We start from the raw sequence: 27,595 nt of genomic DNA on the forward strand, positions 1-27,595 counted from the left end.
AGACACAAGTGAACCAGCAGTAAAACTGGAGAGACCTTCTGCCTTTAAGCATATGACATATTGCTTGTGTTATTGCTTCTTTGGCACATCAACAGTCTGCCTTACATTTGAAAAGTCCCCTAAAACAACCTAGTGTGACAGTTGCTATATACAGTGCCATGAAAAAATATTGCCACCTTCCTGATTTCCTTTATTTTGCTTACTCGTAACACTTGTTTCTACGCTCCAAACAAATTTAGTATAATACAAAAGACAATCTGATTAAACAAATACACAGTTTTTAAATGATCCTTTGATTTCCACCAACACCTTTATCACCCATGTGACAAAGTAATTGCCCCCTTAGACACTCAATCAACCAGTGAACCAAATTTAAATAACGGGTTAAAATAGAACAGACTAGAATTTAAATGATAAAGGATTAAATTAGACTAGACACTCTCAAACTTGATTGCTGCCAACCCTATTGAATCTAAAAATTTCTTGAATAGAACCTTCCTGATTATGTTAAGTTGGCTAAAATGTCTCAACAAGCAGCACAACATGCTTTGATCAAATGAAATTCCAAGAAGTGTGAGAAAGAAAGTTACTGAAATACTGCATATCAGTCAGGAAAGAGTTACAAAAAAGGCACTAAAACCATGGGACTGCGGTGGACCACTATGATGACCATCATCTCATTAACTCAATGGAGAAAACTTGAAACAGTGATAAACCTGCTCAGCAGTGGCCAGCCTTGCCAAATTACTCCAAGAGCACAGAGAAAACACCGAAGAACCCAGACAAACATCTAACTGTAGACCTCCATAATTTCGCCACTAGAAAGACACTGGGCAAACCTGGTATCCACAGGAAAGCTGCAATGCAAAACCCATTGGTAAACAAGAGGAATATAAACGCTTATGTAACATTTGCCAAAACAAAAAACAAAAAAAAAATACCTTTGATTGCCCTAAAAATTTTTGGGATAATGATCTGTGGAAGACATGGATTCTGTTATATCTGGCATAAAGCTAAAATAGCTTTCCACAATAAGCACATCATGACCACAGTCAAACATGGTGGTGATAGTGGGGATGCTTTGCTACTTCAGGCCTTGGGCAACTTGTCATAATTGACAGAAGCATACAGTAAATTCATCTTTCTACCAGAAAGTTCTAAAGGTGGATATTCTGGTCATCAGTCCATGATCTGAAGCTCAAATACAATTAGGTTATGCAGCAGGATAACAATCTGGAGCACAAGACCAAGTACACCCCTGAATAACTGAAAACAAGATCAAAGGTAAGGTTTTGGAATGGTCTAGTCAAAACCCTGACTTGAACTCCCATTGAGATTTTGTGGCTGGACCTTAAATTGACAGATCATAGTTGAAAGCTGTACAATATGGCTGAAATAAAACAATTCTGTAGAGAAAAGGGGGGCAGAATTTCTCCACAGCAATGCCAAAGACTAATCTCCTGTTACAGGAAACATGTGATTGCAGTTGTTATGCTAAAGGTGGCATAACCAAGCATTAAGTTTAGAGAGGCAATTATTTTTGTACATGGCTGATATGCTGTAGGTGTTGGTGAACTGTTCTCCTTCAATAATCAAATAATCATTTAAAAATACTACATTTGTTTGGATAACAGGAACAACTGGGGAAATCAGGAAGGGGGCAAATACTTTTTCACAACGTTGTATAAAAAAAATGGCCTAGCTGATCATTCACCAAACCATTTGCCATTTTAGAGGCAAACTTGTACAGGGCAGTAGTCCTGTACTGGGCCCACTCTGCATTCTCCTTATCAGGTTTTACCAAAAATACATTTTTAAATATTTTTTCAAGAAGTTATCCAGTTTTCTCTAGTGTGTACGTCTGCCAGCAAAACTATTGTGAGGTCTACATGAACTGATGGGAAAGGCACTAGAAAAAAGTACTACAAGGTGCCTTAGCCTTCCATCTAGAAGCAAAAAGGCAGGTGCCTTTTCACACAGGCAAAACAAAATGACACACAAACATGTCAATATTCAATAAATGAAGCTGGCATGTGATATCTATGTGCTGGTTACCCTGCTCGTTCACTATGTGACCCCTTAGCTTACCAGTGCTCCAACTATATAAACAGACCACAGGAGTGGGGATCAAAATGTATGCCTTCATTTTGCTCTGCTCTCTCCATCAAAACTTCAGGCAGGCTAGCACTTAGTGACTTTTTGGAGCATTAATTCTGAAGTTTTCCTACTCTGTGTACCATCACCTTCATTAAATACAATTTGCTGATCGTTTTCTCACTTTAGTACTAGGAACTTTTAAATTTATATAGTGCCTTCCATAGTTTTTCTTGTTTCACAGCAAGATTCTTAAAGAGCTTCACAATAAAATATGACTATCTGAAGTTAATTTCCTGTACTGACGACCTCCAAACCTGAGGGCTGGCAAGTCAGAAAAAGGGCAACACCCTTCTGAGAGAATTTCAAAGGATCTCTGAAAGCTGGATAAAGTATTTAAACAAGAAAGCAATCAGAAACCCTCCTCACTAAACTTGCTGTGAGTGGTGCTCCTTGGGCTTGCCCATATTCAAAAACAGGACACGTGCAGCACTTTGGTGATTATTAATTAATAAAATAAACAGAGAACGCTAATCAATGTTGAATTATTTTGATTGTAACAGGGTATATACAATGGTGACTTGATTCTGAGTGCCTGCTTCCTGGATTACTCTTTACAGATTCTTTCCAGATAAGCTAATGAGGTCTACTTTGTTTCCTCTTACTGGCACAGAGATCTTTATGTGGGCAGGGCCTCAAACTGGAATGTTCAGAGCAAATGCCAGAATAGGCAAGCTGTAAACACTGCCCTGAAGGAGCTCTGTGCAGTACGGAGAACTGCATCGCCCGTCTGGATGGAAGATAGCATGGGTCTGTGCTTGAGAAGAAAAGACAGCTGGACAGAGAGGAGGGCAATTTTTAAAGTCTTCCTGATAGTAAGGTAACAATGTTGTATATTCAAATTTGTAATTCTCTCTTATGCTCTTTGTGTCTTTTCACTTGCTGACCCTCGATACTTCTTTGCAATGTTGTAAAATCCCTTGTAATAACAGTGAACAGAGAAATTTACTGCAACCCAGAATTCATCTTTCATGTGATCAATTTAAAAAAAAAAAAAATGACATGCTTTGTGCAAACACACATGGCATCCCTCCTTCATTGTTAGACGGAGATCTGATTGCCTGGCTCTAAAATGCAGCCAAATCGAGGAAAACAGAAACAGCTGGAGCAACCTGCTTGATGGAATTTTTTCAAGATTTCAGTAAACCACACAGTCAAGGATACTATACTTTCGTTTTTATGTTGTGTCTTTCACATTAAGAATACTTGTGGCATTTATATAGCACAAACACAGAAAGTTTAAGTAACTGCTTCAGGGTCATTATGGGGCTGTGAAGAAGTGTGATTGACATAGTGCCTTTAAACAATATGATGAATACTCCTAGAGCCTAAAGGCAGTTGGGCTTGTAGCAGTGGCAAATATCTTTACAGCGGGCTCTCCTGCCTTTTGGTCCGAATTCACTAGACTTTTTATTCTTGGCAAATATGTTTCAATAGAACCTATACTCCTAAGTCCTAGCTGTGTTTCATCAGTTCACAGCCAGTGCTCTGTTCAAACATTTTCTTATGATTTCTTAATCACGCGACTCTGAATGTTACTACTGGCTCTGCCTCACTTCAGGGCCCATTTATTATTTTCTAGCTCAAAATCCACAGGACAAAATGACCACCATTAAGTAACAGAAAGCTTTTGTCACATCTTTTCTATTCAAGTTATCTTTTTATACTGTAATCTTCAGCCACACTCTTCATTTTAGGGGTGGGCCTCAAAGGCAGCTGGTTTCTCATATTAATCAATAACTGACTTTAATTGATCTCCTTGTATAATAAGGCATCTTATGCTGTGGAGAAATTCGGGGCTCCAAGTTGTGATGTTTCACCTTCCCAATTAAGTGTAGACACATGAATTTCTGGTGGAACTATTAGCAGAAAAACGGGGTTGCTATATTGATTTGTTACATGGTGTGTAAAAAACACAAATAAAGATAAACTATATATATATATTTTAAATAAAGAGCAAACTAAATTTGTTAAATGTGTATTACTTTGCTTGAAAGAAATACCTTAGTTTATACTAGCAGGAGTACCCGGAGTTGCCTGGGAATCTATAACCAATGAATTTCCCAAATGAAAGAAACAGAACATAGAAATAGAACAAACATTTTTCTGATTGACATTTTACTGTAAGCTCCTCCACTCTGGATTCTGTGTGCTGTGGCGTTTCACACGCCCTTGAAATAGACTTTGTTGTGGCATCTGAAGTGGACCTTCCAATTCTACATCTTTTTTCAGTGGCATGGGTATATTAGCGAAAAGCAGGACAATTATAATGTGTTACATGGTATTACATACAGAATAAGCACTACAGTGAGATGAATTTACATTATTTACAATACGTCGGAAAGCGAACAAATAGCACCAGTCAGTGAGAAAGAGCAATGCTGAAATCGTACTGTCAGGCGGAAAGCGACCAAATAGCACCACAAATTCGGAAAGTTAGAAAGAGTAGCACTAAAACCGTACTGGGAAAAACGGCGGGGAGGGGTGCTCTGTTTGTAAGGAGCGTCTGTGTTGAACTGTGTTGCCATCTAATGGACGTTGGGGATGGTAACTACAGAGAGAAGTGACATACAACTGGTGCTGCGTTTGGGGAAAATGGTGGGGGAAGGATACTGTCTTTTTAAGGCGAGTGTCTGTTCAAATGTGGTGTGATATAACGGAGGTTGGCAAATTAAATACAGCACTATAAGTGCGTATGGGAGTGTGAACCGCAGAAACGCGGGTGTGTAAGCTGGTCACGTGCACTGGGTCGTTCACGGTTTACATCCATACGGCAGTTCCCTTTCACCTGATCAAAGCAGTCGGCCTTCTCATACTTGGACACTTGCGCCGTCACTTGGCAATTTAAAGAAATATGTGTAAAGAGCAACTAGGGAATCCATTCCCGGGAATTTGAGAATCCTGCATGTCATTCCCGGGAATCCTAGGGATGACACAGTGCACAGGCATCTCACATGTGAACGGTTTTAGAACGACCGACACTTATTTTTAATAAAACTACTGCAATATGTTGACACCAATAAAAGACTAAGCTTATCTACAAGCAGTTCATGCTGTCATATAAGTTCATGTATCTAGTTCAGGGGTGCCCACACTTTTTCGGCTTGCGAGCTACTTTTAAAATGACCAGGTCGAAATGATTTACCCACATTAAAAAAAAAAAAAAAATATATATATATATATATATATATATATATATATATATATATATATATAGCATAGTTTTACTGTCAAATAATGCAAAGAGTATGTGACACGTGTTTTGCCCTAATTCTGGGCTCATCAGGCATACACACTCATTGCACCCCCTCTCGTGGATCGAACTTCGGATGTCACTGTCAAAGCCTCTTTACGTTGCGCCACGGCATGTAGTTCGTTTATTTGACAGCATGTAGATCGGGGTAATTACATTCATGGCATTCGAAGTCGGAATCACAATCTGATTGTATGGGTGGTTACCTACCATGAAACACTTGTGGTTGGTCTGCAAGTCGGCAAACATCCGCCACGGTTCCCTCTTCAGTTGCAAGAAGCAGATCATAGAATGTTGCATAGTTTTACTGTCAAATAATGCAGAGTACGCAACACGTGTTTCATCCTAATTCTGGGCTCATCAGGCGTATACACTCACTGCACCCCCTCTCTAGGTTCGAACCTCAGACGTCAGCGTCAAAGGCGAAGCCACGGTGTGTGGTTCGTTTATTTGATAGCATGTAGATCGGGGTAATTACATTCATGGCATTTCTAGTTTGAATAACAATCTGATTGTATTGGTGCATGTGGGATGACCAGTGTGTTAGAAGAAAAGAGATCTCAGACTGGCTGTCATGTATGTCAATCAAGTGGCAAATGCCATAGGGAGGATATATGATAGGCTAACATTAAAAAAAATAAATAAATTTTGAATGCAACGTGATCTACCTGCACTACCTTTCCGATGTACCGGTCGATCGTGTGTCCAGCATGCGATCGTCCAGGCTAGAGTGCACCACTGAAGTAGGCAGCACAGTCATCAGATACTGATATACTCGTTTTAAACAACGCCCTGCTTGCCGTTGCTCTGAAACACTGCCATTTCAGCCTTTACTGATGCATCCAGTTTCTTTCATCATTCTGTGATGGCAAGTTTCTTGGCACAGATAATGCAGATGCAACAGAATGATGCATTGCAATTTCAAGTTGTTGTCTGACAGACGTCAATGAAGTCTGCCCTCTCCCGGCATTCGTGAGCTGCAGAGTCCTCCCAGTTTACTGTGCTCAGTCTTAGTGGGAGCCGGGAGACTGACGGCTGCTGCTGGTCTGTTGTTGACTGAATTAATCGGCAACACACTACACCGTGAGCCAAAAAACCGTGCCACTTAATTATTTTCAACTATAACTGTTATTTCTTTATCGATTTTTACAAGCTATATATGCAAGCTTGGCCGTTCCCGGTTTCCCAGGAATTACAGCAGTTCCCGGGATTCCCTAAGAGCGACGCACAGGGACCAAATGTGCTGCTAGATGTCGCCGCTGTGAACGTCTGTTGCAACGCGTGTGCCGAATGTTGTGTCGGTGAAAAGGTGCCTGTTCTTCACCACAAACATTTTTCCCAACCAAACATATCCCATGACCTCCTCCTGGTCACAAAGGAGCCCAATCTCCAGTTTGGTGGCGATCGGACACCTGGTGTAGATTTGTATGGTGGACAGAAAAACACACACACACACACATACACACATACATACATACAGTACATCGACTCTGCTTTATATATTAGATAATTGACTAAAGCATAAGATAGCTTTGATTTCTCCAACTTGTCCGATTCATATATCTGAGTTTTTAGGAATTCATGTGGAATTTCTGACTTGGAAAGTCACATTTACCTATTGTCCGATAGCACATGTACACAACAAGTAGTAGACTGTAATTAAACATGGATTTAAGGGGCTAATTTAGGTTGGTCAATTAACCTACCATGTATGTTCTTGTGGTGTGAGAAGAAACCAAAGCACTTGGAGATCGCAGTCATACAGAGAACATACAAACACCACGCAGACACAGGTTCCCACAGTTGATAGGATATAGTGCTAACCACTGTGCCCATCAGGTGCTATTGATAACTTTGTGGAGATAAAATTATATATACATATATTTAATCTGAACCTTGTAATCTTGCATTGTACATAGGATAAATCACTCATTTTTTCTGAGACTGCATAGTCCCATTTTGACCACATAATTTTTGGTTTAGGCGAAATTTAAAACAACATAAACAATCACAAAGAAGATTACAAGTTTTATGGTTACTGTAAAAACTGTGATGCCCAAAAACAGGTTTGGCATTCATATGGTAATTAAAAAAAAATTGCTTTCAGTTGCTTTATGGCTATCACTTTTGCAACAGTAGGTGACACAAGCAGGAAATGTGGGCAGAATTGAAATATTCAAGTTTGCATATGATAGCTTTACAAAAAAAGATGCTGCTTTAGTTGTAGTATTACCTGAAATCTTACTGAAAACTTAGATGAGCACAATTGCTTAACACAGCATATTAATAAAAAAATTGCAACTCAGGCAAGGAATAAAATACCCCCAAACAGCAGGAATCAATCTGCTTCATAGGGCATATACAGTAAGTCCAAGAAGATTTACACATACAGATATTTAAAGTTCATAATGAATCCGACTACTTTTTGAATTTGATATAAGCAGCATTCCAGTTGAGATGGCACTATTTACATTCTTCATGCCAATTTAGAAGCAGTAGTCTGCATTTAATTTTTACCACAATAATAATTTAAAATATCAGACATCAGTATAAAATCCAATTCACATTTGCTAGAACTACACTTCCACAGTCTTTCCAATACACAGGTATCACTATACATTTGCATATTTATTTAACGTTTAAAGGCTAAAGGTGACTGCATTTCCCTGGTCAGCATTTGTTGAAAATGTAGATTTAACAATTGGAGATACTTTCCCAGCTGGACACTTTACTGACAAGTAATCCAACAGATCTTTAACTTGCTTAATGTGTTAACTCCTTTAGATATGGCATTTACTCATATATACCTTGTCTTTTTCGCACTTTTCAAAAAAACAAACATACTAAAAACATACATGTAGTGTAAAATATAGTATCACTGCTATCATACAAAATGTTTTCTTAGGATACGTCTTTTATATGGAGATGTGGGGAGCAAACTTAAAATGTAGTGCCGAAACAGAATGCAACACAAATAAATGCCTACACAGAGGGTTCCCTTTGTGTCATATAAGTACATGTACAGCCAATAAATGCCAAACAGTACATATGTTCTTCAGCAACCAATCATCTAATCAGCTTAATTCCTAAACAGATCACAGATCCACTTAAACACTGGGGTCTTTATGTGAAGAGGATCATTTTGAAAAGTATTTTTACAGGAAGTTCAGAAATATCAGATGTTTAGGGGTTAATAAGTACTACTAAACAAGCTGCTTTGTGAGTATGTCCACAACCCCCCTCACCCACCGAGTGAAGACCAGCAAGGTCATATTCCCATGCCTTTTATTATGAATTCTTAAATCAAATCAAGTGTGTGGTTCCAGTGGTACATGCCCAGGAGGAACACACTACAAATGAAGGCTTACAGGCACTTTAATGTGAGGGATCACAATGTTTGTCCCTCATTCTGCTGAACCTGAAAATACAGTATGTTTTAATCATGTGTGGCCATTAGTAAGCATTGTTAGCTGCAGGTTGTGCTGCTGTATGTTTGTAAAGACATAGCTAATATCAAATGAAACCTGATTCTTTGGTAGAATAACTTGAATTTTAAACTACTGAGCCAGTTGTAAGTAAAAGTGAAATTATAACTGAAAATCTTGCTTCTGTCCTAGCAGCTACTTCATTCACAAGCAAAACTGAAAAAAACATCCTACTTCTGTTGAGTGTTAGCCACCTAAACTGAAATTGGAGAAGTCTCTAAATACACATGCAATAAGATGAAAACGTCTAAACAAAGCAGGCTACACATATACCTATCCATTTCACATGTTTTATCACATACTACTAGCCATTTTTCATCATCCAATAATTCTTCTGGGCATTGGGGTGGGGTTTTGTCGAGTGTTCTGGAGGCAAAAGGAAGCTCCTTTGACTAACAGTTTTTAACTATGAAGGAAAGAACTTGTCTTGCTGGTGTGACTAGTCTGCAGCTCAAGTGTCCGCCTCTGGCTTTTATGTTTCACATTTCATTCATAGATGACATCCATTTTTGAAAACAGATAAAACAGCACTCTGAATTCACAAACAAAGATTACTGTGATAAGAAGTGAGTTCCAAAGAGCTGGCTGTTGGTTTTACAGCAAACTACTGCACTGGCATTGGCCATCTATTTTTGTCAGAAAAAAGGAGCAGCAACCAGTATGTCTTTATAACATGATGTTGATTTATCCAGTCCACAATTTTCCCTCTAATTCTCTCAGCCAATCAAAACTTTACTTAGTTTCATTAAAAATACATTAATGTTCTTTAAACAGTTGGACTTTGTATCTTTTTTTTGTTAGACAATAATTACAGTTAGCTTTCCATTCCCTGAACAATTTAGCCTAATTAATACTATATAAACAGACTAATTGGCCAGGGCATAACTGTCACCAGGTGATTATCAGAATTGTGCCAATTGTTTAAAAATCTGGCATCCTATTTCTATTTCAAGGCAAAAAAAAAAAAAACTTTGTTAATGTCATTAATATCTCACTATGGAATTAATTCACAAATAAAATACATTTGTGCATGCTTTGACAGCAGTAATGTAACCAATTACTGGGACCTGCAAACAAGCCTTGAATTTCAGTGCAGGATTATGGGACTCTCATGGTTTAAGTAAATAAAGCACAAAAAACCCTGCTGCCATATCAGAGCAAAAAAGGCTTTCATTATTTTTACATTCATACCATTATGGAATTAACTAAAAATAATACAGAAGGGCACAATAATGAAAAAAAAATCAAAGGCCAGTTGTAATCATTTTAACTCAAAGAGTGACATATCTAAATTATTGAGTTGGGAAGATTAATTACTTTTTAATATGATGCCATACGTGACCTGGATGAATGAACACACACTTTATATTCATCCTCTGAATGTAATGAGCATAACTACAGTTGTCTGTTATTCAATGGTGATCTCCCAACAGAGCCTCCTGTGCACTGTACACTGAAAAAAGATTTTTAATACAAAATAACTATAAATTTATTTTGTTTGTCATGATATTGTTATTTAGTATTTCCTGGCATTGCACCTGGTTCATTCATGTAGCTAATGCTGCAGCATAGTTTTTTCTTCTGCAGCAAGATGTTTCGTTTTCATTTGTTCAAGCTTATGCAGTATGTCATACAGCCAATCCAATGCTAAAATCATCCTTGAATATTTTCTGAATATTACTGTCTTACTTATGTTTTAAGAAAATTCTCCTACACTTGCTTTGTTTGAAAATTTTCTCAACAGTAATTTTTCATCAGGCTGTGCTATAGTTAGAACACTGTCTACAGGAAAAAAATGTGCTCAGAGTATCTTCACTCTTAGCTGCACCTTGTTTCTCTTACCTGCTGGGATGGGCTATAGAAGGAAGTTTAAGAGAAACTCGTTAAGCCACTGGAGCATGTTGACTGATTTAAAAATATATATGTGAAAAATTGACAACAAAAATATTTTATTCAAAATTATCAACAATATCAAATAATCATTTTAGCACTAAATAGTACAACTTATTGATTTGATTATAAATTCCTTATATATCGATACAGGAGAAAATAGAGTGAAATTACACTTTTTATTGACTAACTAAATAGCCAATAAAAGGTGTCATTTCACCCTATTTTCTCCTGTATCAATCTATGGCTAACATGGTACGACACTCTACTGATTTATATATCGATATAAAAGAGGTGCAAGACAGAAATGCTTAACACTGAAGAGGCTCTTCTTATATATTTTTTTGAGTTTTTTTTTCTAGTTCTTCATTTTAAAATGGTTATCAGAAGGAATTCTGCAAGCGAGCTGACCAAATGTTGGAGTAGTTGCAGAATACTTCAGGCAATACAAGAAGTAACTATGAATTTCAAAAATTATGGGATGGGCAACTAGCTTTCTACATTTCTGTTAGTTGGTTTATTTCTACAGAGTAGGCTTTGTAGTACACTGAAAGTTTTAATAAAATGGGACAATGTCCACTTTGCCCTACAACAGGTGGTAATTTAATTTTGGGGGCTTAGATCACATAGTTTAAGTAGACAACTTTACTTTATTCTTTTTCTATATTCCTTAAATGTTAGGAAGGCTCCAATCAGGTCTTTTAGCGACAATAACCAATCACTTCTTTCATACTACTAGAATAAGCTAATTTTGATATGGATTTCTTTTCTTTATCTTTTTATTTTTTTTAACCTACATATAAAGATATGTAGAAGTGTTAACCTTAGCATTTTTATAATTAACCTGCAGACAATTGGTGTTACCTGTTCATATTTTAAAAATAAATTATATTTCTATAGGCCTATTGTTTAAGGACCATAAAAAGTACTAAAATAAACAGAATTCCCTTATAATATATAGTTTTATCAACTAATAAAATACACATACAATATGCATCCATAATACATAAGACATAAAGAAAATAAAATGCTTGTCATAATTACAAGCCAAGTTAAATAGACAAATTTGGCTCTGAAACTAAAAAGCTTAATATTTACTCACAGCAAGGGGGCTTAGTCTTCTTTACCCATTTTCTTTTTTTTTCTTATTCAAAAAACTAAGACCTGCACTAAATTCAAGCTTGTCCACACTCAGACAAGGTTTGTCGATTGTAATTAAAAGGTCTGAACTCATTAAATGAGCTTTCTCTTTAATTTCTGGCAAACACAGACCTCTTTGTTGCGGAGGTTCCTTTTCCTACACTGCAAGTTCAGCTGGAGGACATATGAACTTGCACAACATAACTCCTCAGATTTCCTTTCACCAGTTTATTACTCCACTTTTTAGTGTAATAGACAATATTACGGTCTTCTCTCTCCCTCTTAAAGTCTGCCTGACTGATCTCTGTTTACAGGAATTTACGGCAGTAAAACTACACATGCACAATTTTACATACTGTAATACACTGCATGAAGATGCATTGAAATTAGCAAATTTACAGATCATTAATCAAAGTGTGCAGTTTAAATCAAATTGATTTTAATTAGCGGTTGATCAATCAAAGAAACACTACCTAAAATATTTATATTTTTGTTCCACAGGCCTATTCTATAGCATACCTAAAACGCATACAGTAAAAACTAAAGATGAAGGACCGACTTGAGGAACTGAAACAACGAGCCAAGGAAGCAGAGTCAAAGGAAAGAGTCACTGGAGAGACAGGGGCTGCTGATGAGGAGTTTACTATGAAGCAGCAAGCCATAGTGTTTGAAAAGGAACCAGTTGTGGAAACATTTCTAAACAATGCTCAACACATTCAGGATGATATTCAAGAATTGGACGAAGATGTCAAGAAGTTTAGCCAACAACAAAAGGGGCTAATATCCAGTATGAGACGTTTCAGTGTCATTAAAAAGGAGAGCAACATTACAAGGGACATTAAAATTCGTGCAGAAAATATCCATAAGCGTCTTGAGGCTCTGTCCCTGAGTATCAAGAGAGCAGAGGCAGAGGATGAGTGTGATTCTGCAATTACCAGAATAAAACGCACTCAGTATAATATGCTCTTCAAGCACTTTCAGAATGTTATGTTTCAGTACAATGACTCCTTGACAGAAAAGCAGGACAAGTGCAAACAGTTCATTGTGCGGCAGCTGGAAGTGGCAGGTAAAGACGTGACAGATGAAGAAGTTAACAGAATGATGGAGCAAGGAAAGTGGGAAGTGTTCAATGAGAATTTACTAGAGGACGTGAAGATCACAAAAGCACAGCTCAGTGAGATAGAACAGCGTCACAAAGAACTATTGAACTTGGAAAGCCAAATGAAAGACCTACGGGATCTCTTTACAGAGATTTACTTACAAGTGGAATTGCAGAGTGGAACCTTAAATAACATTGAGGCTATTGTGAATGAAACGAAGGATTATGTTGAAAAATCCAATAATGAAATTAAGCTTGCAGTGAAATATAGGCAAAGAAATCCTTGCAAAGTGCTTTTTTGCTGCTGCTGTCCGTGCTGTGACTAAATATTTGGACATAAATATGCAAAAACAAAAAAGCATTTTGGACTGAGTATTTCACTTGTGTAAAATTGGTCTCTTCACTGAGCTATGCTCTGCTTAAAACTTTAAACGATAATCAATTATAAACACACATGCAAAAATATTATTATTATAAGAATGTGTTTACATAGTTGAAGTGAACTGTATTTTTTACAGCTGCAGTATTAATTTTATTTATATAGAGTTTTCTCAGAAGAATAAAGAAAATCAATGGTTTTAACTAGCAGTGTTAACAGTGCTTTTGTTCTCAGATGAGTTGTGATAAAGAAAAGTCTAGTGTCACTATCTGTTATGAATCTAAAGCATGCTTAGTTACTAAAATTTAATTATGTGAGATTGTAGAGGTATTAATCTCAGCTTTTCATGATGTAAAGGTTCACATTAGTGGAGGGCTAGTATAAACAGTTCAGTTTAGAAAGACTATGGGGGAAACTGATTGGCTTTTCTTTAGGGGTGAAGGATGTTCTATATGACTAGAGGCATTTAGTAACCCATTGATTATTCAAAATCATATTACAAGTGCTATGAAGTCACTAAATGAATCCCGTGATACTCCATAGCTTAGCATCTGGTTAATAAAATCCACATTGAATGTCAACAACTAAAACCTAATACTTTAAAAGACAGGAAGACGTGTGTATTTTGAGTTCAACAAAAGCATAATACCTGACAAAAAAGCAGCAGCTTCAGCTGTGAATAATGGGAAAAATGTTAACCAGCAGAAAGAAAAGCTTTGCTTCTGTTTAACAATTTGAGTAAAAGTGAAATTGGTGTTTTCAGACACTTTATACATAGAGGCTTTCATGGACAATGTATTTTTAAAGTGAACATTAAACCATCTTGACCACCAAAGAAAATCTTGCACTTTTGGCTTTGGGCCAAATCTTTACAATTAAATTTTGTGCCTCTGCCATACAGTGCTGTCACATTTTCCCTTCATCTGTACAGTTGTGATTGTTTTGCTGCATAAACATTTTTAGCATTTGCTGTCTGTGAATTTCAGAGTAATGGGATGGCATCTCTTGACAGTTTTTTAGTCTGAGGTTTTCCAGTGGATGTTTTCAGATTGCTATGGCAACAGGCCTTGGTGCCACAAGAAGCCCTTTAAGAAAGCAACTGCTTATAGCTGACCAAAAAAAAAAACCTGACATATCACCAGCTGGGAGGTATGTTTTTGGAAAGAGATGGCTACTGCAAGTGCAGTGGTGTACTGGAGCTGCTTGAGAGAGGCATACCTCCAACAGCAACAGACAGAAGCTCGCCAATAATATCTCAGTAAGACAAATATTTTATTCATCAGTATAGTGCCCATTTCACCCTCTCCATCTGCTTTTCTGGCCCATAACACATTTCAATCTTCTCTACAAATGCATTTAAAATAGGACTCTTTGTTAATCAGGGACCTCATTCATTTTCTTTTATATGTACAGTACGTGTAATTTGCCAAGAAAATACACAAAATTTGAAAACTGGTGAGGTTTGTGAGGTAATCTTGATTAAGTATGTATTGCCCGCATTTGTTGTTATATATTTCAATACACATTTTTGATTATTTATATCTTTCATGGTTTCCCTTGGCACTTTTAAAGTGAGTGGATTTTGGTAAGGGAGGGGATATTTGGTAGCTTGGGAGGGAGTACAGTGAAATTTGCTGGCCTTTTGCTCAGACTGTCTACCTGGAGTGCCCAGAAGTACAAGGTGTTCAGTGCTCAAAGACATGGCCAAGGTAAGGAGGGCTGAAACCCAACCACCACTGAACAAGAAACATAAGTTGAAACGTCAAAACTGGGCCAAGAAATATCTGAAGACAGATTTTTTTCAAAGGTTTTATGGACCGATGAGATGAGAGTGACTCTTGATGGACCAGATGGATGGACCTGTGGATCAGTAATGGGCACAGAGCTCCACTCCAACGTGGAGGTGGGGTACTGGTATAAGCTGGTATTTTTAAAGATGAGCTAGTTGGACCTTTTTGCATTGAAGATGAACTCAAAATCAACTCCCAAACCTACTGCCAGTTTTTCGAAGACACTTTCTTCAAACAGTGATACAGGAAAAAGACCATGATTTTTATGCAGGCCAATGCTCCATCACTTGCATCGAAGTTCTCCACTGCATGGCCAGCCAGTAAAGGCCTTAAAGATGAAGGAATAATGACATGGCCCCCCTTCCTCATCTGACCTAAACCCTATCGAGAACTTGTGGGCACTTCTTAAACGCTAGATTTACGGGGGAGAAAAACAATACACCTCTCTGAAGAGTGTCTGGGAGGCTGTAGTCACTGCTCCACAAAAAGCTGATCGTCAACAGATCAAGAAACTGACAGACTCCATGAATAGGAAAGGCTTATGACTGTTATTGGAAAGAAGGGTGGCTATATTGGTCATTGATTGATTGATTTTTTTGAAATGTCAGAGATGTTTATTTGTAAATTTTGAGGCGTTTGTTTATTATTCTCACTATAACAGATGAAAATAAACAAGTGAGATGGGAAAATTTTCATTTTTCCTTTAGTTGCATAATAAATCTGCACACTAATAGTTGCCTAATAATTGTGCACACATATGTATTCCCCTGATGATGTTCACACTCACATTTCCGTTGTCAAACATTCAGGTTTCAGGTTTATTAACATTTTGGATTGACTGATAGCACTGTGTTTGTTCCATATTAAAATTAATTCTCAAAAATACAACTTGCCTAATAATTCTGCACTCCCTGTACATGCTGTACCAGCATGTTAAGCACTGCTTTAACTACTGCTGTTTTTGATTTTGGTGAGGCCACTTTAGATGTTGCACTTCCTGCAAAACTAAATCCCTGACAGTTAATGCTATACATTCTACCAAGCCCATTGAGTTACTTTTTTTTTTTTTAAACTACTGCATTATTTTCCAATTAGCCTCTGTTGTCAAGACAGTGACTATGTTTTTTTTTTTGGCTAGTGTGATTTATAATTAGTTGTGTACAGTACACTGCTACTGAAATTCTTTTTTTCTCTTTAACAATTGTCAAGACTTTTTTTTTTTATTTATTAAATGAAGAGGAAGAAATTCACACGTATATAGTACTTTCTACCTTTCTCCAGGTACTTCTCAAATTTTTCACAAGCTGTACACAGTTCAATATTGTGCATTATTGTTTTGGTTGATAGACAACCAGAACCATCTTTGAAATCACACTTCTCCTGCTTTTTCCTCACATTTCTATCAACTCCTATAAACCACAATTTCTTCAAATTAAGTAAAGACTCTTCTGTGAACTTCACATAAGCAGGCACTATGGGTAAGGCAGCTCCGATTATTCAACGGAATCAACTACATTAATATGTGAAACTAGTGCTTCAGCATATATAAAATCAACATTTTCAAATTTCTGCATGTCAAGGCCGCAAAGTGAGACAGCCAATCGTAAGTAATGGACTGAAGGGTCAAATATGTCAATATTAAATTTTTTTTAAAATGATTTCCCTTTTATAACTTTGATTTAGATTTAAATTGAAATTAAATTCCTATATTATGTAAATCAATAAACTTAATAAGACCTGACAAAATATATTCCACCTAAATTTTACTTTCCTTTTCAAAATTGTGAAAAAACATTTCAAGTATATCAATCCCCCAACCAAAAAAGTCTCACCAAAATCTCAAAGCAGAGGTCAACAAAGAGTTCCTTGGACATCACGATTGTGTTGTTCTCCTGACATGCTATGAGAATTGTGGGACCTTATATACACAGGTGTGTCCCGTTATAAACTATGTCCAATCAATTTAATTTGCTAGAGGTGGGCTCCAATCAAGTCCTAAGCACATCTCATGAACAATTAAAGCAAACAGAATGCATCTGACTGCAATTTGGAGTGACACAGCAAAGAGTCTGAACACTTATATGAATGAGATATCAGCATTAGGTGTTTAATAAATTTGCAAACCTTTCTGAAAACATGCTTTGACTTTATCACTATCGGTTATAGAACATATATAATAGATTGATGGGCAAAAATGGCAAATTTACCCATTTAAAATGAAAACTACAACACAATAAAGTGTGCAGAAAGTGAAGGGGTCTAAATATGTTTCTGAATCCACTCGGATATAAAGCATCAAAGCAAAAAAGATTGAACATCCTGAGGCATAAACCCATGGAATAAGGCAAAGAAGCATGTTTAAAATATACAGATTCACCATTCAGGTTTAGCACCAAATGGTCCTAAATCAAAATAGTTGTGTTTACAATTTAAAATGCATGTTTAACATAACACTTCTCTCTTTAGAACACAGCGAAGGAAAACATAGCAATGACCTTCCTAATCAGATTGAATATGTAAAGGTGTATATTTTGCATGACTGCCATTCATGCCTTAGTTTTTTCATATTAGTTTGTAAACCTAATGTTATTAAAGTAAAACCAAACATTTGCAGCAAAAAGGACTAAAAGACAACAATAGTGAATATGTAACATACTAATAATGAAAAAGACAGCACATACTTCAGTAACAATATGTACAATTACAATAAAAAACAAAAAAACAGTCCCACTATATTTATACAGAACAATTAAAAAGAATAAAAAAAACTCAAAATCCATTAACTGTGCAATCAAACTAAAGATGGCATCCATTATCTGATCAATATTACCAAACTATTTCAGAATGTGGAAGTTCTTTTTTTTTTAATAACAATTTTTTCCAAAAGAAGCAGAGTGTTGCTTATTCTCATACCTTCAAAAAGTTTAGATTATTGGAAGAACTGCAATGATGAGCTGTAATGAGTCTAGCCGTCAATAAAAGTTACAAAAATAAAAGTATGACCGTCATTTGAGTAATCTTCTATCTCCAGCCCAGGCAAAGCTAATATGTGAAATTAATTTCACAGATTTTAGAAAAAAAAAGTAACATCCAAACCTCTAGCCAGAAATAAGAAGGCACCACATAGAACCATCATATATAGCAAAAAAAAAAAAAAACCCAAAAAAAACATACTTGCCACAGTCCCTCGGACAGGAAAGCCTGAACTGTCACATGGCAAACACTGGACACACTAGAAGCTGTTGTGGAAAAGAGGATGATGGGAAAATTGGATGCCACCATGATAAATCCCCTCCAGCAGGCACTCTCTTGGAGCACTTTCAGCCATAGGCTCATTCTATCACTATGTGCTAAGACACACATTTGGGGGTCTTTTCTGCCTATTACTATCAGACAATTCAATGCTTCCACTCAATGCACCCATTAAGTTTATTTTTATTTATTTATTGATTTAATTGGCAGTATTAACTTTCACATGAGTCTGTATCCTTGTTCTTTTATGTTTCTGCTGTTACGTGCATCTGAATTTCCCCATTATATTAATACAGTTTATCTAATCTAACCTCATCTAATGTATTTAATTAATCTTACAACAAAGAGGTTCTCGTCCCTTGCGGCACATATCAATTTCCAAGACAATATCCTGGGTGTTATTGACATGTAATCAAAAATCATTTACATTAGTCAGTCCACTGCATGTTTTTGTTCAGTGGATATTTAACATTACAGTATATTTAAAGGCTGGTAATTTTCTCATAAATTGCACATCTGTCAAACCGGTTTATTACAACATTTTATAATACTACAAGACTACTTTGAATTGTGTGTTTTTCCCATAGATGCTGTCACCTGGAAATGCAAATGCAAGACAATTAGGAGGTGGGGCATGCAATAGAGGAGCAGCAAAGCAATCAAGAGGCATTGCATTTTAAATGCAAGGTTCCGAAAACATATACTGTGGTGTTAGCACTACAAAGACAGAAATTAAATTTGCTTCCACATCTCATATTTACTGACACTTGTACAAGCAACAATTATTATATGAAAGCTCAGCTCATAGGCAATGTTTAATTAAGTCATGTTCTCAGACATAGAACAAAAACTACTGTAGGAATCTCAAAAGATTCAAACTGACCTACTTACTAAAAGTAATACTGTACCATGTAATATGTTTTCAGACATGTCTCAAAGATAGTAAAACCCGAATCTTTCCCTTCGTTGTGCCATTTACTTCTCCCGACTGTAAACAGACAACAGACTGTAAATAGACGGCATTAGAAACATTATTAATATAAGCATTTTGTCATTTTAATTTAAATCTAATAATTTCATTCAGAAAGCTGCTCTAAAAGTAAAATATAAATGGCATTTTCAATTACAGTACTAATTAAACCAACGGGTTCAGGGCCAAGGTGATGTTGAGGGTGGGGTGGTTTAGTTCATTACCAGGTAAACATATACAGTGCATCCAGAAAGTATTCACAGCGCATCACTTTTTCCACATTTTGTTATGTTACAGCCTTATAACAAAATTGATTAAATTCATTTTTTCCTCATAATAACAACATGCAAAAAGTTTACTTGAGGTTTTTGCAAATTTATTAAAAATAAAAAAACTGAGAAATCACATGTACATAAGTATTTACAGCCTTTGCTCAATACTTTGTCGATGCACCTTTGGCAGCAATTACAGCCTCAAATCTTTTTGAATATGATGCCACAAGCTTGGCACACCAATCCTTGGCCAGTTTCGCCCATTCCTCTTTGCAGCACCTTTCAAGCTCCATCAGGTTGGATGGGAAGCGTCGGTGCACAGCCATTTTAAGATCTCTCCAGAGATGTTCAATCGGATTCAAGTCTGGGCTCTGGCTGGGCCACTCAAGGACATTCACAGAATTGTCCTGAAGCCACTCTTTTGATATCTTGGCTGTGTGCTTAGGGTCGTTGTCCTGCTGAAAGATGAACCGTCGCCCCAGTCTGAGGTCAAGAGCACTTTGGAGCAGGTTTTCATCCAGGATGTCTCTGTACATTGCTGCAGTTATATTTCCCTTTATCCTGACTAGTCTCCCAGTTGCCGCTGCCCCTGCCGCTGAAAAACATCCCCACAACATGATGCTGCCACCACCATGCTTCATTTTAGGGATGGTATTGGCATGGTGATGAGCGGTGTCTGGTTTCCTCCAAACTTGACGCCTGTCATTCACACCAAAGAGTTCAATCTTTGTCTCATCAGACCAGAGAATTTGGTTATTTATTGATGGGTGAACACTTCCTGAAAGACAAAGTTGTCCAAATGGGGTGGGTTTGAGGATACGACTGTGAGTGAACGAAAAGATGGAACTCTGGAGAGAGCAACATACAATTGTCCTTGACTGAAAACTGGTTTTGGCAGATACAGGCATATCTTTTTGAAATTTTGGCCCTGTGCCTTATTAATTATCATTGCAAAGGCTAATCTAACAGGAAATTGTCTGCGTGTAAAAGTAAAAGGCAAATGTGAATCTGATGGGGTCAGGGAAATCTGGGGAATAAGGACAGTTTGTGAGGTAGCAGCGGTGATAGTTTTACACTCCAGTACATTGCGGTGAATGCTAGTAACAGTCAGGGAGGTGGGCAGGCGGGCAAGCCAACAAAAACACTATGCTCTTAGTATGGTATGAATCAGGTTTTTGTAGACAAAGGTTTTCCCTGTTCCTGCAGGACCATCTAAGAAGCAGCATGTTTGTCGCGAATGGGAATCGCTATATGAAGCATGTAAAACAGTTTGCGAGGCTGGACGCGAGAGGAGGGTTAGACTTGGCAGACGGGGCTCTGTCATGCGTATCCCTATCCCATGGTCTCTGTCTTGCGTGCCATGGTCAACTTAGTATATAGAAAAGCAGCCAGAACCGAAAAGAACAATGAAAAAGTCAACGTGGCTCAGAGGTGCATGTGGACTGTAGCAGAGACAAAAGTGACTGAGGCTGTGTTTGGTGAGGTGTTGCGTGTGGGCACATGAGCAGGCAGTGCGCATGCCTCGAGAGCGAGGGTGGACGCGGGAGGAGGGTTAGACTTGGCGGACGGGGCTCTGTCATGCGTATCCCATGACGTGGGAGGAGGGTTAGAGTTGACAGACGGGGCTCTGTCATGCATATCCCATGTTCTTAGAGTTGGTGGGTGGGGCTCTGTGAATTGGCGGGCGTGGCTCTGTCGTGCGTATCCCATGGTCTTAGAGTTGGTGGGCGGGGCTCTGTGAGTTGGTGGGTGTGGCTCTGTCGTGCATATCCCATGGTCTCTGTCTTGTGTGCCATGGTTGGCTGCTTAGTGAATTATATATATATACTAGCAGAATATGCGCGCTTCGCAGCGGAGAAGTAGTGTGTTAAAGAAGGTACGAAAAAGAAAAGGAAAAATTTTAAAAATAACGTAACATGATTGTTAATGTAATTGTTTTGTCATTGATATGAGTGTTGTTCTCATATCTATCTATCTATCTATTTATATATATATATTTATCTATATATATCTATATATCTATATATCTATATATATATATATCTATATATCTATATATCTATATATCTATATATATATATATATATATATATAGCAAAATACCCGCTTGGCAGCGGAGAAGTAATGTGTTAAAGAAGGAAAGAGAAAGAAAAGGAAACATTTTGAAAATAACGTAACATGATTGTCAATGTAATTGTTTTGTCACTGTTATGAGTGTCGCTGTGATATATATATATAGCAAAATAGCCGCGCTTCGCAGCGATGTCATGTGTTAAAGAAGTTATGAAAAGAAAAGGAAACATTTTAAAAATAATGTAACATGATTGTCAAAGTAATTGTTTTGTGTATTTGGTGGCAGCATCACAAAGTTATTTTCGGCTAGCTGCATCAGAAAATGTACCATGACGCCTGACACGCCTCCTTTTACTGTTTTCTCACAGCTTGGATTGCTGCTGTCATATACACACACACACACACATAAATTATATATATGTGTGTATGTATGTATGTATGTATATGTGTGTGTGTGTATATATATATATATATATATATATATATATATATATATATATATATATATATATATATATATATATATATATATATATATATACACACACACATACATACATACATACATACATATATATACACATACATATACTTGTGTGTATGTTTGTATGTGTCTATATGTGTGTGTATAGCTTTGGTCACATAGTGCAAGGGAAAAATAATAAAATATAGTCTATAAGTTATTAAACAGTAAAACATTAATGTTTTAAGAAGTACAGGTACATTGAGCTGCGGTGGGTTGGCACCCTGCCCAGGATTGGTTCCTGCCTTGTGCCCTGTGTTGGCTGGGATTGGCTCCAGCAGACCCCCGTGACCCTGTATTCGGATTCAGCGGGTTAGAAAATGGATGGATGGAGGTACATTGAGCACTACTGGAGTGGTTGGGTAAACTACATTTTAAAGACTGTGTAACACAACAGGTAAGTAACTAACAGCAGCTAAAATCATCTCTCGGTAGTAGATCCCTTTTGAAAGCCGCTACACGACGGCTGTGGTATAGAAATTACATTTTCTATGTGAACGTTCAAATTTGTGCCTCTGGTAATGTGCCTTACCGGCAATTAAAGAAAATTAGTTTTGTGTCCTCTGCAGTGTTAAGAGAGAAAGGCTTTGGTTTGGGATAAAAGGAAAAAAGGTGTAAAGAAAGGAAAGTTGCCTTTTCTTTTATATAGTATAGAGAGATGTGTTCGCTGACGTTATGATCGCCTTTTAGGGACAGTCGCGGTGGGTCTTGTGTAGACTGGTGAGACGTCCCCGCCATTAATCGGCTGTGATGGCACTGTCAGTCCTTCACTCCTGTACGTATCTTCATAATCCGAGCTGAGGACCTCATAATCGTATACGTGCAAAAGAAAGTGTGAATCGCCTTAATATTATTTTGCCGTGGTGTATGCACTTGTCTGGGCTATAGCGCAGGGGGAGGAAGAAAAAAATTAAAAGTGCTCACTTTGACTTAAGGCAGACTTTTGCTGGGCAGGAGACCCCAGTTTTTGTACACACGTTCATGATATCAAAAGTCTCAGCGCTCTTTGGAGGTTATTCATATATTATATATATAGCAAAATACCTGCGCCTCGCAGCGGAGAAGTAGTGTGTTAAAGAAGTAATGAAAAAGAAAAGGAAACCTTTTAATAATAACGTAACATAATTGACATTGTCATGAGTGTTGCTGTCATATATATTCCTGCCTAAATAAGTCACCTTCGCTTTGCTCTTACTTTGTTACAGTTCATTTAATCATGGCTAGTGGCGGAAAAAATATAAAATGGAAGGAGGATGGCTTTACCAAAACAATTATTGATGGCGAATCGATTATTCATAAAGCTTGAATTGGTGATCTGTTTTTCTGTGTTAACCTCATATTTTTTCATACTTCTTCTCAAACTAAGGTGGTGCGAGGGTAAAATGAATCGGGTGTGCTGATCAATGTAATCGGTGTACCAGGAAATCATGCATTGACAAAAGCTCCCTTTGCTTGTAATGCAAAGTGTGATTAAATGCATTATTTTTTAACGCGTTATGGAGCACATGCATCGAAGCTTCTCAGCTGTGCTTGTGCTAAGAAAAGGAAAGATTTTAAAAATAACGCAACACGATTGTCAATGTAACCTTTTTTAAGTAGTGCCTGGAGGATTCAGTGTGAAGAAACTCTAGAGACAGAGTGTGTATTAACTTGTGGATTTTTCTGTGAGTATTTGGTGGTAGTGTGACGAAATTGCTTCGGAAGACGGCGTTAGCCGCGAAGCTCAGCTCAGAGCAAAATGAGGTAAATGGGAGGGGTGATGATGACGTGACTCCCCCACCCGCCTTAACTGTCAATCCCCCACAAACACAGTCTCTCGGAATTTGCATAAGCACACCCCTTCACCTGCAATTTTAACTTAGTTACAAAGTGATCAACGCTCGCTTATATCCTGCGTCCTCTCATTAAACTTGTATCCCGCATTCCCGTGGGCATGTGAAACGCCAGCGGTAGCCTGTCTATGAACTTAATTTAAAGTTTAGGTTTACACCTTGCTTTCTTTCCGAGGAGCATCAGTCATGAATATGGTAGTATATGTCACTCGCCGCTTCTTATTGTTTCGCTGCCTTCTCAATTATATAATGCATGTTTTCTTAAGCGCTTTTTGGAGGTCTTCCTGGTTTTCTACGCACTGCGTTGACAGTCAGTTCACGCGATTACGTGAGAGGCGTGATGATGTCACACGAAACTCCGCCCCCTCATGTCATTCCAGCTCAACTCCATTACAGTTAATGGAGAAAATACCTTCCAGTTATGACCATTAGGTGTAGAATTTCGAATGAAACCTGCCCAACTTTTGTGAGTAAGCTGTAAGGAATGAGCCTGCCAAATTTCAGCCTTCTACCTACACGGGAAGTTGGAGAATTAGTGATGAGTGAGTGAGTGAGTGAGGGCTTTGCCTTTTATTAGTGTATATATATATATATATATATATATATATATATATATATTTACTTGCAGAATAACCCCGCTTCAAAGCGGAGAAGTAGTGTGTTAAAGAAGTTATGAAAAAGAAAAGGAAAAATTTTTAAAATAACATAACATGATTGTTAATGTAATTGTTTTGTCATTAATATGAGTGTTGTTGTCATAGCTATATCTCTCTCTATATATATATATATCTCTCTCTATATATATATATATATATAGTAAAATACCAGCTTCAAGAGCGGAGAAGTAAAAAGAAAAGGAAACATTTTAATAATAACGTAACATGATTGACAATGTAATTGTTTTGTCATTATCATGAGTGTTGCTGGCATATATATATATATACTAGAAAATACCAAGCTTCAGAGCGAGAAGTAGTGTGTTAAAGAAGCAATGAAAAGAAAAGGAAACATTTTGAAAATAATGTAACATGATTGTCAATGTAATTGTTTTGTCACTGTTGTGAGTGATGAGTGTTGCTGTCATATATATATATATACATATCTATACATATACACATATATATATATACACACACACATACATAGATACACACAAATACATATATATATACTTACACACACACACACATATATAAACAAATATATACATATACATACATATCTACATATATACACACACAGCTATTTCGTATCAGTGCAATACGCTGCTTGTTAAAACGGATAACTCCCGCTCTTACGCAAGTCTGCTGGATATTATGAACTATCGATTTGTTCAAGTTCTATTTAAATTTTAAATAGAAGGAATTTTTATTTAGTCGACAGAAATATCTTTGGTAGGAATGGTAAAAACAGACAGGAATATTATTCGTGAATAAATCAACTCAAACCTTAAACAACTTATAATATTTTGCTCTCCATAAAAATATATCCTGTCTAAATTATACAAGTTAGAAATAAAGTAAACGTTAAAAGAACAAACATTCATATTTCTTTACTCTTATGTAATTTTATATAAAAAATAAACTTTTAAAATATCCCAAAAGATTTTGCTCTCCATAAAAATATATCCTGTCAAAATTATACAAATTCAAATATGAACATGATGCATAACAAAACCTAGAAATATAAATAAAATGTGTTCCTTTCAGCAATAACAAATCAAATCATTCAGTTATCTTTGCTCATATGTCATTTTAGAGCTGGACGCCTGGCATCTTTTTTTGGCAACAAGTTCGTTTAAGTTTGGTGTGAGGTTCTGTGTTGTGGAGATTCTCAGGATGGATTGCAGGTGCTCATCAGTGAGGCGACTCCTGTGTGCTGTTTTGTTAGTCTTTATCACTGAGAAGAGCTTCTCACACAGATATGTGCTACCAAACATGCACAAGGTTCGAGCCGCATGTAGACGGACTTTTTGTTCTTCAAAGTCACCAAAGCGCCGTGCAAATTCAGTGCGCTCAGTTTATCAGCAAAGTGCGTATTTGGGAACACCGTAGTGATGACTTGGTTCAACATTACTTGGCAACAGGGAAAGTGGGGCAAATTGCACTGGTGCATTTGTGTCTCCCATAAAAGCAGCTTCACTTGAAATCACTTTGTGATTGTGCACGGTAAAACGTCCGCTGAAGTGTCAGATTCTTATTTAATTCTTCTGCTTTCTGTATCTTCTGCATTGCATTCAGGTTACCCTGATGTTTTGTCTCATATTGCCGTCTTAGATTAAATTCTGTAATTACAGCCACATTAGCTCCACAAATGAGACACACGGGTTCAGTAAACATATACTCAGCCTCCCATCGGTTTTTAAAGGCTCTATTTTCAGAATCAACTTTTCTCTTCAGCATCGTGTGAGCTAGTTTCGCAATAACTTGCAGCATCATAAGCTAGACTTGATTAACGCGTAAGTGTTCGGAAAGGCAGCTGAAGCGCTGCATTATGGGATCTGTAGTTTATTGTGTTACCAGCGCTTCATATACCCGGCCATTAATAACAATAATACAGTATATAAAATGATCTCGGGCCGGATATAATTACACGCCGGGCCGGATGTGGCCCGTGGCCCTTGAGTTTGACACATATGGACTAAATAGAACTTGAAAATATATTTTTTTAAATGTGATCGCGCAATTCAGATAGAGTTGACGCGCACTACAGCCTGCATGCCTCAATAAGTCATCCTCCCCTTGCTCTTAATTTTTTACCGTTCATCTAATGAATACACTGAGTATGGCTTTACCAAAACAATCATTGATGGCGAATAAAGTATCCATTATTCGAGTATGTAGATCGGGATATATATATATATATATATATATATATATATATATATATATATATATGCATATATATATATACAGTGGTGTGAAAAACTATTTGCCCCCTTCCTGATTTCTTATTCTTTTGCATGTTTGTCACACAAAATGTTTCTGATCATCAAACACATTTAACCATTTGTCAAATATAACACAAGTAAACACAAAATGCAGTTTTTAAATGATGTTTTTTTATTATTTAGGGAGAAAAAAATCCAAACCTACATGGCCCTGTGTGAAAAAGTAATTGCCCCTGAACCTAATAACTGGTTGGGCCACCCTTAGCAGCAATAACTGCAATCAAGCGTTTGTGATAACTTGCAATGAGTCTTTTACAGCTCTGGAGGAATTTTGGCCCACTCATCTTTGCAGAATTGTTGTAATTCAACTTTATTTGAGGGTTTTCTAGCATGAACCGCCTTTTAAGGTCATGCCATAGCATCTCAATTGGATTCAGGTCAGGACTTTGACTAGGCCACTCCAAAGTCTTCATTTTGTTTTTCTTCAGCCATTCAGAGGTGGATTTGCTGGTGTGTTTTGGGTCATCGTCCTGTTGCAGCACCCAAGATCGCTTCAGCTTGAGTTGACGAACAGATGGCGGACATTCTCCTTC

The 27,595-nt window shown here is 37.2% G+C and overlaps 2 protein-coding genes across 2 annotated transcripts in view; one reads left to right on the forward strand and one right to left on the reverse strand.

The window, feature by feature from the left end:
* arl13b (ADP-ribosylation factor-like 13b) overlaps nt 1-27,595 on the reverse strand; it is an 84,282-nt gene that overhangs the window by 13,730 nt on the left and 42,957 nt on the right. The window lies entirely within an intron of this gene.
* Nucleotides 2,808-15,131, forward strand: stx19 (syntaxin 19). The gene is made up of 2 exons (XM_039744969.1): nt 2,808-2,974; nt 12,424-15,131. The coding sequence occupies exon 2, from the start codon at nt 12,469-12,471 to the stop codon at nt 13,345-13,347; it is 879 nt and encodes a 292-aa protein (XP_039600903.1). The 5' UTR covers nt 2,808-2,974; nt 12,424-12,468; the 3' UTR covers nt 13,348-15,131.

This window comes from Polypterus senegalus, chromosome 2 (genome assembly GCF_016835505.1).
Source record: "Polypterus senegalus isolate Bchr_013 chromosome 2, ASM1683550v1, whole genome shotgun sequence".
Taxonomy (NCBI): Eukaryota; Metazoa; Chordata; class Cladistia; order Polypteriformes; family Polypteridae; genus Polypterus; species Polypterus senegalus.